The sequence below is a fragment of the Anolis sagrei genome, chromosome 5 (genome assembly GCF_037176765.1).
Source record: "Anolis sagrei isolate rAnoSag1 chromosome 5, rAnoSag1.mat, whole genome shotgun sequence".
Taxonomy (NCBI): domain Eukaryota; kingdom Metazoa; phylum Chordata; class Lepidosauria; order Squamata; family Dactyloidae; genus Anolis; species Anolis sagrei.
In genome coordinates this window covers 8,168,757-8,183,076 of record NC_090025.1, presented here as the reverse complement: position 1 = coordinate 8,183,076, position 14,320 = coordinate 8,168,757, and the positions used below count along the sequence as shown (strand labels likewise).

General features: G+C 44.1%; 1 protein-coding gene across 1 annotated transcript; it reads right to left on the bottom strand.

The window, feature by feature from the left end:
• Positions 1–686: 686 nt before the first annotated feature.
• Positions 687–12,395, bottom strand: MRPS26 (mitochondrial ribosomal protein S26). The gene is made up of 4 exons (XM_060779433.2): positions 12,131–12,395; positions 7,132–7,278; positions 2,907–3,030; positions 687–1,079 (listed from the first exon to the last, which is right to left on the bottom strand). Exons 1-4 carry the CDS (start codon positions 12,349–12,351, stop codon positions 948–950), a joined length of 624 nt encoding a protein of 207 aa, XP_060635416.2. The 5' UTR covers positions 12,352–12,395; the 3' UTR covers positions 687–947.
• Between the last annotated feature and the right edge of the window lie 1,925 nt (positions 12,396–14,320).

Sequence of the window (14,320 nt, the reverse complement as noted above, 5' to 3'; positions counted from 1 at the left end):
CTCATGTTGTGGTGACCCCCAACCATAACATTATTTTCATTGCTACTTCATCACTGTAATTTTGCTACCATTACGAGTCATAATATAAATATCTGATATGCAGGATGTATTTTCCTTCACTGGATCAAATTTGGCATTTGGGAGTTGTAGCTGATTTTGTCATTTGGGAGTTGTAGTTGCTGGGTTTTATAGTTCACCTACAGTCAAAGAACATTCTGAACTCCACCAATGATGGAACTGAACCATACTTGGCACGTGGAACTTCCATGACCAACAGAAATTACTGAAAGGGTTTGGTGGGCATTGACCTTCAGTTTTGGAGTTGTAGTTCACCTACATCCAGGGAGCACTGTAGTCTCAAACAATGATGGATCTGGACCAAACTTGGCATGAATACTCCATATGCCCAAATGTGAACACTGGTGGAGTTTGGGGAGAATAGACCTTGACATTTGGGTTGCTGGGATTTATAGTTCACCTACAATCAAAGAGCATCCTGAACCTCACCAATGATAAAATTGGGCCAAACTTCCCATACAGAACCCCCATGCCCAACAGAAAATACTGTTTTCTAATGGTCTTTGGCGACCCCTCTGACACTCCCTCGCGACCCCTCCAGGGGTCCCGACCCCCAGGTTGAGAAATGCTGCACTTACACTACAAACTGGAGACAGGGTAAGTCAAAATTCTTAGCAAAATCCATTTATTTATTCTTTGGAGAAGAGCAGAAAATCCTCTTCAAGAAGGAGCTGCAAAGTCCTGGAAGTGCAAAGCCCCCCAAATGCATGTCATTTATATTTAATTATCTCAAGGCATATTGAGATATTGAGGAAACACAATTCCTTGTTCACGATGCAAGGAATAGGGAGTCCGGTGTTTGGAAGGAAAGGACGATTAAATGGAAAGGAGAGGTCATTTGGGAAGAAAAAAGTCACTTCCTTTCTACCCTAAGGCAAAACGCTGCGTTTGGCGACCCTCCCTTCCTTATCGATGGCATAGTTGTAGTTGCGCGGATTGTCCAGACACTCCTCGATCCGCTGGTCCAGGTTTTCAGGAGTGATGAAGGTCTTGGCATCTTCCTGCATTAAGCAGAGAGGGAAATAAGAGTTATACCACTGTTATGAATCGTCATGTAAATATCTGATATGCAGGATGTATTTTCATTCACTGGACCAAATTTGGCACAAATTCCAAATATGCCCAAATTTGAATATTGGTGGGTTTTGGGGGGTTGATTTTGTCATTTGGGAGTTGTAGTTGCTAGGATTTATAGTTCACCCACAATCAAAGAGCATTCTGAACTCCACAAACAATGGAATTGAACCAGGCTTGGTACACAGAACTCCCAAGACCAATAGAAAATATTTAAGGGTTTGGTGGGCATTGACCTTGAGTTTGGGAGTTGTAGTTCACCTATATCCAGAGTGCACTGTGGACTCAAACAATGATGGATCTGGACCAAACGTGGCACAGATACTCAATATGTCCAAATGTGAACAGTGGTGGCATTGGGGGAAAATAGACCTTAACAATTGGGAGGTGTAGTTGCTGGGATGTATAGTTCACCTACAATCAAAGAGTTTATATATCTGCGAAATATCCAGGGTGGGAGAAAGAACTCTTGTCTGCTTGAGGCAGGCGTGAATGTTGCAATTGATCATCTTGATTACCATTGAATAGCCTTGCAGCTACAAGGCGTGGTTTACCTCCCATTGTTGGGAGGTAGACCAACAAAGGACTCCCCAGTGTCGGAGTGAGCTCCCAACCATTAATAGTTTAACTTACTGTCAACCTATGCCAAAAGACAGTTGCATCTGTCAATTAGAAAATTTAGGTACTGCTTTATGCGGGGAGGTTAATTTAACTAATTTATGATACCATAAATCCTTCCAGTACTCCATCAAGGACTCGGTGTCACAAGTGGACGGTGAAGTGGCAACTCCCCCTGTGGCTGGAATCGAGCATACCCTCATGAAGCCGGAAAGCTGGGATGTTAAATTGCCTCTGCGTCTGTCTATATATGTTGTATGCCTAAATGGCATTGAATGCTTGCCATGTATATTACTGATGTACTTGTAGGCTTGGCCTCATGTAAGCCGCACCGAGTCCCTTGGGGAGATGGGACTCTCCCTTGGGGAGATGGTAGTGGGGTATAAATATAGCCCGCTACCATAGTTTTATTATTTATTATTTTATTATAAACATGTGGACAATTTCAACAGAAAGAAGGAAACCATGAAAATGAACAAAATCTGGCTACTAGTATTAAAAAAACTCTAAAATCAGGACAATAAATAAAGAGTCGGGGGGGGGGGGCACCACCGAGAAGGCCCTCTCCCTCATCCCCACCAATCGCACCTGCGGAGGTGGGAGCGAGAGCAGGGCCTCTCCATATGATCGAAGAGATTGTGTGGGTTTGTACACAGAAATGCGGTCATGCGGGTAGGCGGGTCCCAAACTGTTCAGGGCTTTGTAGGTGAGCACCTGCACCTTGAATTGGGACCGGAAAATGAATGGCAGCCAATGGAGCTCCTTAAACAGGAGGGTTGACCACTCCCTGTAAGAAGCACCAGTTAGTAACCTGGCTGCCGCCCGTTGTACCAATTGAAATTTCATTATCATTCCACAGATATATAAACCCCACTTGCCTAGTTTCCAACAGACCTCACAACCTCTAAGGATGTCTGCCATACATGCAGGCAAAACATCAGGAGAGAATGCTTCTGGAACATGGCCAAATAGCTCAGAAAACTCACTGCAACCCAGGGACTTGGGGTTGTTTGAGGATTGTGGTTTAAAGCTGACTTAAATGGCAAGTAGAAACTTGGAAGCAGCCCGGCAAAAGATTATTCATGGAAGCCGCAGCAGAGTCGGAGCAAGAGTCTGCAGCCCAGAAGGGTCCTCACCTGCAACTTGAGCACCTCCTGCTCCCTCTCCTTAATGAACTTCTCCATCAGGGACTCCTGGTACTGAGCTCCTCTCAAACGGCGCTCCCGCTCTGCAATGTCTTCTTGTCGCTGGCGCTCCTCCCTGGGACCGAAATACAAAACACGGTCAGCACTCCACATTGGTGGGTTTCACTTTGGCCTTCGGATATTATTACATTATTACCCAGTGAGCCATCAGTAGCTATGTAAGTGACCTCAAGGCAGGCATGGGCAAACTTCGGCCCTCTCTCCAGGTTTTGGACTTCCAGCTATTAGGTCCCAGTGGTCATTGGCACACTGGGTGCAGTACCTAAAGACCTTGGCCTGCACTTAAAAACAATCTGCATTGACAGAATTGCCATTTGTCAGATGCAGAAGAAGAAGAACAAGGGGACTCGGGGCGGCTTACATGGGGCCAAGCCTGGCAACATACAATTAAAAGATTAATTGTAATTAAAAGAGAGGAGATTCCATCTGAACATTAGGAAGAACTTCCTGACTGTGAGAGCCGTTCAGCAGTGGAACTCTCTGCCCCGGAGGGAGTGTGGTGGAGGCTCCTTCTTTGGAAGCTTTTAAGCAGAGGCTGGATGGCCATCTGTCAGGGGTGATTTGAATGCAATATTCCTGCTTCTTGGCAGGGGGTTGGACTGGATGGCCCATGAGGTCTCTTCCAACTCTTTGATTCTATGATTCTATGAAAAGCAAAACAATAGCAAGTTACAAATTAAAAAGACACAAAACAGCATAATGGTAATAAACAACCATTAAGCAACAGCAACCCAAAATTTTGGAGTGGGGAAGGAGGCCAACATACGAAGTGATTTAAAAGGTAAGTAGTTCGATAAGGTGGATAGGAATATAACTGGTACAGGAGATAACATGGAAACAGAGCCATTTGACAGGAACAGGATCATCTCAGCTTAACATACATCTATGAATAATGATGTAATATAGGAATTCAGGTTAAATAGTGAAAATAGATCACAGTACAATAGTTTGTCATAGGGGTCATCAGTAGAAAGCACAACGAAACATCCACGTCTTTAGTTCCTTGCAGAATGTGGCTAGGGAGGGTGCCTGCCTAATCTCCCTAGGGAGGGAGTTCCAGAGACGGGGGGCCACCAACGAGAATGCCCTCTCCCTCGTCCCCACCAATCGCGCCTGAGACAGAGGCGGGAGCGAGAGAAGGGCATCCCCAGAAGATAATAAAGACCGTGTGGGTTCGTAGGGGGGGAGGCGGTCGTGCAGATAGGCAGGTCCTGAACCGTTTAGAGCTTTATAGGTATTGGGACCGGAAACTTATCGACAGCCAGTGGAGCTGTTTAAACAAGAGGGTTGACCGCTCTCTGTAACTTGCTCCAGTTAACAATCTGGCCACTGATCTTTGCACCAGCTGTAGTTTCCGAACCATCTTCAAGGGCAGCCCAATGTAGAGTGCATTACAGTAGTCTAATTTGAGGTAACCAAGGCATGGACCACCATGGTCAAATCAGACTTCTCGAGATACGGTTGCAGCTGGTTCACAAGTCTTAACCGTGCAAAGGCCCTCCCAGCCACCGCCGACACCTGAGCATCAAGCGTCAACGCTGAGTCCAGGAGGACCCCCAGACTGCGGATCTGTGTCTTCAGAGGGAGTGTAACCCTATATCCCGTTCGGCCGAGCAACAAAAGGCTACCCTGCTCAGATCTCAAACTGGCACTCCTTACAGGGAGAGGCCAACCCTCCTGTTTAAGGAGCTCCACTGGCTGCCGTTCATTTTCCGGTCCCAATTCAAGGTGCAGGTAGCTTACCTACAAAGCCCTAAACGGTTTGGGACCTGCCTACCTGCGTGACCGCATCTCCGTATACGAACCCACACGATCTCTCCAATCATCTGGAGAGGCCCTGCTCATGATCACACTTGCGTCGCAAGCGCGATTCGTGGGGACGAGGGACAGGGCCTTCTCCTTGGTGGCCCCCCCAACTCTGGAACTCTCTCCCCAAGGACATCAGACAAGCCCCAACGTTGGCAGTCTTTAGGAAGAACTTGAAGACGTGGTTGTTCCAGTGTGCCTTCCCAGAATAGGAAACTCCAAGCATCATGTCGCAAATGCACTTTACTAGAGATTCAAGATTGTCTGCACACCGCACCTATCTCCAAAAACCTGTGGCATCACACAGTCCTAGATGCTTGGGAAGTATCTGACGTGTGATCAAATACAAAAGGCAGCATAGCAATCTTGTTTGATGTGTACTAATCTTGTTATGTATCTAATAATAATAATAATAATAATAATAATAATAATAATAATAATCTTTATTTATACCCCGCCACCATCTCCCCAAAGGAGACTCGGGGAGAGGCCGAGCCCAGCAATACATTGCATCAACATAAAACATAAACAACAAAATAACATCACAATAAAATAAATAAACCAACCAAGTAAAATAAACAGTACAAAATAGCATAATGGAAAGTAAAACACAGTGGGCAGGCCAAATGCACGACATAATATAATAAAACACTGGATGAGATAGCAATGAAAAGGTACATTTGTGGGGGAGGAGCTCATAGGGGACTGAACAGTGGAATTAGACTTTCGGTAAGGTGCAAAATGAGGGAAACAGTGAGGGTGAAACAACAGGACTGGAATATATGGTCAGTCTCCAAAGGCACATTGGAAAAGCCAATAATAATAATAATAATAATAATAATAATAATAATAATAATGTATTGTCGAAGGCTTTCATGGTCAGAATCACTGGGTTGTTGTAGGTTTTTTCGGGCTTTCTTTTCTTTTCGTGTCAGGAGCAACTTGAGAAACTGCAAGTCACTTCTGGTGTGAGAGAATTGACTGTCTCCAAGGACATTGCCCAGGGGACACCCGGATGTTTTACCATCCTATGGGATGCTTCTCTCATGTCCTCAGAGGTTGTGAGGTCTTGCCATCTATGCTTGCCATAGATGCAGGCGAAATGTCAGGAGAGAATGCCTCTAGACCATGGCCATATAGCCCGAAAAAATATACAACAACCCAATAATAATAATAATAATAATAATAATAATAATAATAGAAGGAGGAGGGGGACATGGCTGCCATGTATAAAGATGTGAAAGGATGTAATAAGGAAGAGAGAACAGGCTTGTTTCCTTCTGCTCTGGAGGCGAGGACTCAGTGGAACCATGGGTTCAAATGACAGGGAAGGAGATTTTATTTGAACATTAGGAACAACATCCTGACATTAAGAGCTGTTCAGTAATGGAACTCTCTGCCTCGGAGTGTGGAGGAAGCTCCTTCTTTGAAGGTTTTTAAACAAAGGCTGGATGACCATCTGTTGGGGGTGCTTTGATTGTGCTTTTCCTGCCTGGAAGTAGGGGTTGGACTGGATGGTCGCTAGGGTCTCTTCCAATTCTATAATACTATGTTGGATTTAGGCCATTTTCTTAAAACAACAATATAGAGATATGAATGAAAAGGGACACTTTATTTTTGAGGAAATAAAAAAATAATCCCAGCACTTGCCACCAATTATAGCAAAGAGGGTTGTTAAATTAGTTTAATTAAATATGCAGACTCTCAAACAATCTTCTGGTATTTGAAAGCCAAAAACCAAAAAGTTGATGATAGAAAGCTGAGCACTTTCTTCCTGGCTGAAACAAGCCCTATTTGAAAACGCACTGGCACACACCAACTTAGCAGTGCTGATAAGCCCTGGGCTTATGTGAGGTAACTTGTGAAAGAGTGTGATTGTATTAGCCCTCAGGCTTGTGTTTCTGAGGCACCCTTTGAGTTAGTTATCTATAACATACGCTGCCACTATTTTTTTCTGGAACACTGCTTAAAGCTGCTTTTTAACCTTTTAAGCACACTTGAGTCAGATGTGATGAACAATCAACAATAAAGTTTATTAATAAGAACAGGAACAATGCAGGTACTAGCTTGTCTGTTTCAGAGATTTGTCTTGAAAGCATAATCGTTACTTAACAGTTCTGACTTCATTACTTAAGAAACTCTTCTCTCTCCCTCCAAAAACAAGAATTCTGACAGGATAGTTTCTCTGACAGAAATTCTTCAGCAGCACAGATAGTCCTAGCCTGGATCTATCTTGCTACTACCCAGCTATCCTCCCAATAGCTGTAAGTCTTCACTAGCTGCCCTGCTAGTAACTCTGGCCACTCTCAGGCCTTTCCTACTAACAACGAGATCCATGTCGTGTCCTCACCTGCGTTCCCGGAGGCGTCTGTTCTCCGCATCGTTCCACTCCATCAATTTCTGATGCTCCTCAGCCGCAGCACTCTCCCTTTGCTTCCCTACCTGCCCAAACCTCTCTTCATACTGTTGACGCAGGTAGTCTTCTTTGAACTCGGCTCTACACATAAATGATATAAAGAAATGTTAAAATAGCATGACTAGGAAGCAGGACCTTCCCTACAAAGAAATAGTGACAAAACGTGTTGTTGGAGGCTTTGATGGCCGGAATCACTGGGTTGCTGTGAGTTTTTCGGGCTGTACGGCCATGTTCCAGCAGCATTCTCTCCTACCATTTCTTCAGAGATCTGTTGGAAGTGAGGCAAGTGGAGTGTGTCACAGTAAGTTGCAGAAGGACCGTGTGTGTGTGTGTGTTGAAGAAAAACCTTATGATGGTAATTATTATTTGTAGCTGGTAATGTAGGTCAACCAGCAATCTTGAACCAATGTAAGGCATTGAATTTTGCCATTATTTATGTGTAAACCGCTTTGAATCCCCCCAGGGGTGAGAAAGACAGCATATAACTACGGTAAATAATAATAATAATAATAATAATAATAATAATAATAAAATAAAATGAATGAAATCTGGTTAGCAGTATTAAAAAAAACTCTAATATCAGGACAGTAAATAAAGAACAACACTTAGAAACAGGAGAACTACAGATAGCAAACAATCAAATTGCCAGTTAACGCCTTCCAAACAGAGGATGCCTCCAGGCAACAAAGGCCTCGGAAGGGAGACCCCTCAGCATCCCAGCTTCATGGCTACTCAATGCTATTCAAGCTTGCTAATTACAACATTCATACTTGTTTTAAACAGACAAGGGTTCATTTTCTCATCATGGATACTGGACAGGTGTGTGTGTGTATAAATGTTAGTTTGTGGGATTAATGTAACTCAAAAACCATTGGGCAAATTGACACCAAATGTAGACACAAGACACCTATCAGGCCAACACATCACCATCACTCATTAAAACACTGAAAAACATAGCAGAAGAGACTTAAAAAGTTATATTAACTATATTATTTATTTTTGTTTATTGCTTCTTGTTTTTATTATTGCTTGTTGTTTTTGATGTGTTGCTGGGCTTGGCCCCATGTAAGCTGCTCCGAGTCCCTTGGGGAAATGGTGACGGGTTATAAATAAAGTTTATTATTATTATTATTATTATTATTATTATTATTAATTAAAAAGCCAAAAAATAAAAATACATTAAAATGCATGTGCTAAACCACATATACACAAATATATACACAAACATATACACAGACTGGGCCACAGCAATGCGTGGCAGGGGGCAGATTATGTGTGTGTGTATATATATATACATACACACACACGCACATACTCCACTTAATTCACTGCCAACAAACTTCTGAGGATGTCAGCCACAGATGCAGGTGAAATGCCATGAGACAATGCTGCTGGAACATGGCCATACAGCTCGAAAAACTCACAGCAACACATTGTGAGAAAGTTCCAATAATTATTATTGTAATTACAATAACAAATTGTAATTACCCACCTCTCCTAAACCGGGTTCAACACAGTCAAAACATATCAACATGAAATAAATGCATGCAACAAAATGTGTATATCTAAGTACAATACTATAAAACACATACACCAGCTCTCCAATCTGTTAAGGCTACTTTGAAAACTGGATCTGTCCTCGTTGGAATTAAGTTCCCCCTGCCAATTTGGCCCCAATCTGCATAACTGATCAGCATGGCCTCTATTCCATCCTCCAATTCATGCATAAAGAGGCTAAATAGCAGTGAGCTCAAGGCTAGAATCCCTTGCCCCGCCTCTTAAGACCAATTGACTCCCTGATTGGTTCCTTACCACGATTGACAGTCTCATCTGCATCGCTGGCCTCTATTCTATCATCCAAATCATTATTTATTTATCGTATCAGGCATGAATCAATGTATTTGAGAAAACACAAAGTTTAAAAACTTGGCATTATATTAAATGTCCTTTGACCAGTAGCTGGCCACTTGGAGTGCCGTTGGAGCTGCTATAAGAAGCATGTAGCAGGGCTCAGGCTGCATTGTGGTAGGTAGTCTGTGATTTACTCTTCTCCTCACTCACATGTCGTGGATTCCACTTTGTAGCCCCATTTCTTGGCTCTGCATGTTGTGGTGCCAGAGCGCAGTCTGTTCAGTGCCTTCGAAGTCGCCCAGTCTACTGTGTGCCCAGGAGGGAGTCTTTCATTTGGTATCAGCCATGGCTTGAGGTTCTGGGTTTGAGCCTGCCACTTTTGGACTCTCGCTTGCTGAGGTGTTCCTGCGAGTATCTCTGCAGATCTCAGAAAACTATTTCTTGATTTAAGATGTTCTCGTGCTGGCTGATATCCGAACAGGGGATGGGCTGGAGATGTCACTGCCTTGGTCCTTTCATTATTGGCTGCTACTTCCCAGAGGATGTCACGTGGTGCAATAAAAACAGTGTAATTTCTCCAGTAGTGTAGGGCATAGATATCCTGTGATATAATATAATATATTGTATATACATATAACATTGATATTATAATGTATTACAATATAATACTCATAATCATATTATGATATTATAATTATATATTTTATATTAAATGTAATATTACTAATAATATTACAGTATAATGTTATAGTACAATGTAATATATAATATTAATATTGTGCTATGGTAATAATATAAGATATTGTATTTACTTTTTACTTGTAAGCCTCTCTCAGTCCCCTTTGGGTGAGAAGGGCAGCATATAAATGTTGAGAATAATAATGCGGCATGTCTCATTAAGAGCCACACTCACTGTTTTAGTGTGGTGAGATGTGTTCCAGACTGGGCATGCATACTCAGCAGCAGAGTAGCAAAGTGCAAGGGCAGATGTCTTCACTGTATCTGGCTGTGATCCCCAGGTTGTGCCAGTCAGCTTTCGTATGATATTGTTTCTAGCGCACCTTTTTTGCTTGGTATTCAGCCAGTGCTTCTTGTAGGTCAGAGCACGGTCCAGAGTGACTCCCAGGTATTTGGGTGTGCTGCAATGCTCCAGTGGGATTGCTTCCAAGGTAATTCTGAGACCTCGAGATGCTTGTCTGTTCTTAAGGTGAAAGGCACATATCGGTGTTTTAGACTGATTAGGAATCAGCTGGTTTTCCCTGTAATAGGCAGTAAGAGCACCTAGAGCTTTGGAGAGCTTCTGTTCAATCATTTTCAATCCTGACAAGACAGAGGTCCTCCAGGTCAGTTGCTCGGCTGACCGGGGTATTGGGTGGCAACCTGTGCTGGATGGGGTTGCACTACCCCTGAAATCACAGGTCCGCAGTTTGGGGGTCCTCCTGGACTCAGCGCTGACGCTTGATGCGCAGGTATCGGCGGTGGCCTTCGCGCAATTAAAACTTGTGCACCAACTGCGGCCTTACCTCATGAAGTCTGACTTGACTGTGGTGGTCCATGCCTTAGTTACATCTAGATTGGACTACTGTAATGCTCTCTACGTGGGGCTACCCTTGAAGACGGCCCGGAATCTACAACTTGTCCAACGTCCGGCAGCCAGATTAATAACTGGGGTGACTTACAGGGAGCGGTCGACCCCCCTGTTTAAGGAGCTCTACTGGCTGCCGTTTATTTTCCGGTCCCAATTCAAGGTGCAGGTTATCACCTATAACCTGCACCTTTGGGACCCGCCTACTTTTGTGGCCGTATATCCCTCCATGAACCATCTCAGGCCCTCCGATCTTCTGGGGAGGCCCTTTTTTCGCCCCTGCCAGTTTATCAAGCTTGCCTAGTGAGTACAAGGGACAGATCCTTTTCCACTGTGGCTCCCCAACTCTGGAACTCACTGCCTGGAGAGATTAGGAAAGCCCCTTCCCTAGAAATTTTTAAAAAGGACCTCAAAACCTGGCTCTTCCGTTGTGCCTTGGATGAGTAGGTATATAATTTCACATGATTGCTCAGCCTCAAAGTTCTGTCATTGGAGTATACGTCCCCCCCCCCCCCCAATGGGAAAGCTTGATTCCACAACTCCTGCTATAATGAGCCCTCCTCCATACATTACCCACTTCTCTCTTTTATCTCGCCTGAGTTTTTAGTTTTAATTAGTTTGTCTTTTAATCATTACATGTAGCCCATTGTTATCTTCCATTGTTATTGTGCCTGTGTTTATTGTAATTTTTATATTGTTATGTATTCATATGTTTATGTAACTATGATATTATTGTTTATTGTTTGTGTTTTCGGTTTGTGTTTTGGTTTTTCTTTATTGTAATTGTTATTAGGGCTTGGCCTCATGTCAGCCACTCCGAGTCCCCATCGGGGAGATGGTGACGGGGTATACATAAAGATTATTATTATTATTATTATTATTATTATTATTATCTCAAAGCTCCCTGGAATCATAGAATCCTAGAATTGGAAGAGACCTCATGGGCCATCCAGTCCAACCCCATTTTGCCAAGAAGCAGGAATATTGCATTCAAATCACCCCTGACAGATGGCCATCCAGTCTCTGTTTGAAAGCCTGCAAAGAAGGAGCCTCCACCACACTCCGGGGCAGAGAGTTCCACTGCTGAACGGCTCTCACAGTTCTTCCTCATGTTCAGATGGAATTCCCTTTCTTGTAGTTTGAAGCCATTGTTCCATTGCGTCCTAGTCTTCAGGGAAGCAGAAAACAAGCTTGCTCCCTCCTCCTTCCTGTGGCTTCCTCTCACATATTTATACATGGCTATCCTATCTCCTCTCAGCCTTCTCTTCTTCAGGTTAAACATGCCCAGCTCCTTAAGCCGCTCCTCACAGGGCTTGTTCTCCAGACCCTTGATCATTTTAGTCTCCATCCTCTGGACACATTCCAGCTTAGAGTCAATATCTCTCTTGAATTGTGGTGCCCAGAATTGGACACAGTATTCCCCGCCCTACAGCACAACGACGCTTCTGATTGGCCGCACTCCGTAACTGACAGCGCTTCCGCCCAACCCCGGCTCACCTGATGGCCCCGACGGTCTGTCGATACTGTCGGTATCGCTGGGCGACCACTAACAGCTCGGCCGGGTCCACCGGAGGCGGCACTTTGATCCGCCCGGCTTTGGACTTGGCCGGAGGGTCCGTGCGGGACTTGCGGCCTCGAGAAGGGACCGCCAGGAGCGGCGCGGGGCTCGGGTTCCAAAGGCAGGCCTGGCCCCGCCGAGCCAAGACGCGCCTCAGCATCGCGGCGGCTGTGAGGGGAAAATGGCGGAGAGGAAAGGCCGGCGGACCGGAAGTGGCACCGAGGCACCACGGGAAATGTAGTCTCCTCTCCTATTTCCACTCTGCAGAGCCCAGCTAGACCCCTCACCGGAAGTACGAGAGGAGTGCCTCGGGAAATGCAGTTCGACGCACTACTTTGACTGCTGTGGAATCCTGATAGAAAACCCACAAACACACTAATTTAATTTTATTTCATTAGTATAATACTGTTATTATTTTGTATTATGTTCTATTGCTGTAATGTTTTGGTATATGTCGGGCATTTAATGTTTGCCTCTGTATGTGTAAATTTCCCTGAGCTGTCTACAAATTATTATTATTATTATTATTATTTATAATGTATATTTATAACATTCTTGGGTTGTCCATTTTTTTAACCAAAGGTATATGCCTTTTAACGTCTTTAGAGGTAGATAGATAGCTTTCACCTTGATTAGATAGTTTTCTTAGATCTACAGAGACACTCACTGGAACACCGCAGCAAGCGAGAGTCCAAAAGTGGCAGGGCCAAACCCAGCACCTCAATTCATGGGTGATACCAGATGAGAGACTCCCCCCTGGGCACTCAGAAGACTGGGCGACTTGGAAGGCGCTGAACAGACTACACTCGGGCACCACGAGATGCAGAGCCAATCTGAAGAAATGGGGCCACAAAGTGGAATCCTCGGCATGCGAGTGCGGAGAAGAGCAAACCACTGACCACCTGCTGCAATGCACCCTGAGCCCTGCCACATGCACAATGGAGGACCTTCTTGCGGCAACACCAGAGGCACTCCAAGTGGCCAGATACTGGTCAAAGGACATTTAACCAAATACCAAATTTACAAAATCTGTGTGGTTTTTCTTTCTTTCTTTTTCTTTCTTTTTCTTTCTTTTTCTTTTTAATCTCTGTGTTTGTTTTGCTCTGTTAGAATTGTAATACAATGGTTGCTGATGACACGATAAATAAATAAATACCTTGATTAGAAGGCTCCTCAGCTCCTCCTCGCTTTCAGCCATCAGAGTGGTGTCATCTGCATATCTGAGGTTGTTGGGGTGAAAATTGCTGGAAGAAACATTCACAACCTCAAAAAAACCAAGATTATGGCAACAAGAATGATTGACAACTGGGAAATAGAGGGAGAAAATGTGGAGGCCGTGACAGACTTTGTATTTCTAGGCGTGAAGATGACTGCAGACGCAGACTGTGGCCAGGAAATGAGAAGATGCTTACTTCTTGGGAGGAGAGCAATGTCCAATCTCAATAAAATAGCAAAAAGTAGAGACATCGCACTGGCAACAAAGATCCATTGCCTAGTCAAAGCCATGGTATTCCCTGTAGTAATCTACGGATGTGAGAGCTGGACCTTAGGGAAGGCTGAGCGAAGGAAGAGAGATGCTTTTGAGCTGTGGTGTTGGAGGAAAGTGCTGAGAGTGCCTTGGACTGCGAGAAGATCCAACCAGTCCATCCTCCAGGAAATAAAGCCCGACTGCTCATTGGAGGGAAGGAGACTAGAGACAAAGTTGAAGTCCTTTGGCCACATCATGAGGAGACAGCAAAGCCTGGAGAAGACAATGATGCTGGGGAAAGTGGAAGGCAAAAGGAAGAGGGGCCGACCAAGGGCAAGATGGATGGATGGCATCCTTGAAGTGACTGGACTGACCTTGAGGGAGCTGGGGGTGGTGACGGCCGACAGGGAGCTCTGGCGTGGGCAGGTCCATGAGGTCACGAAGAGTCAGAGACGACTGAACGAATGAACAACAACAACAAATATATTTATAGCAGTCTTGGCTTGTTCCATATATATATATATATACACATACATACATACACACACATACATACACACACACACACATTCACCGTTTAATATATTTATAGATAAATAGATAGATATAAATGATTTTAATGTTTATTTACAGCAGTCAGTTTGTTTCAAAAGATATATCT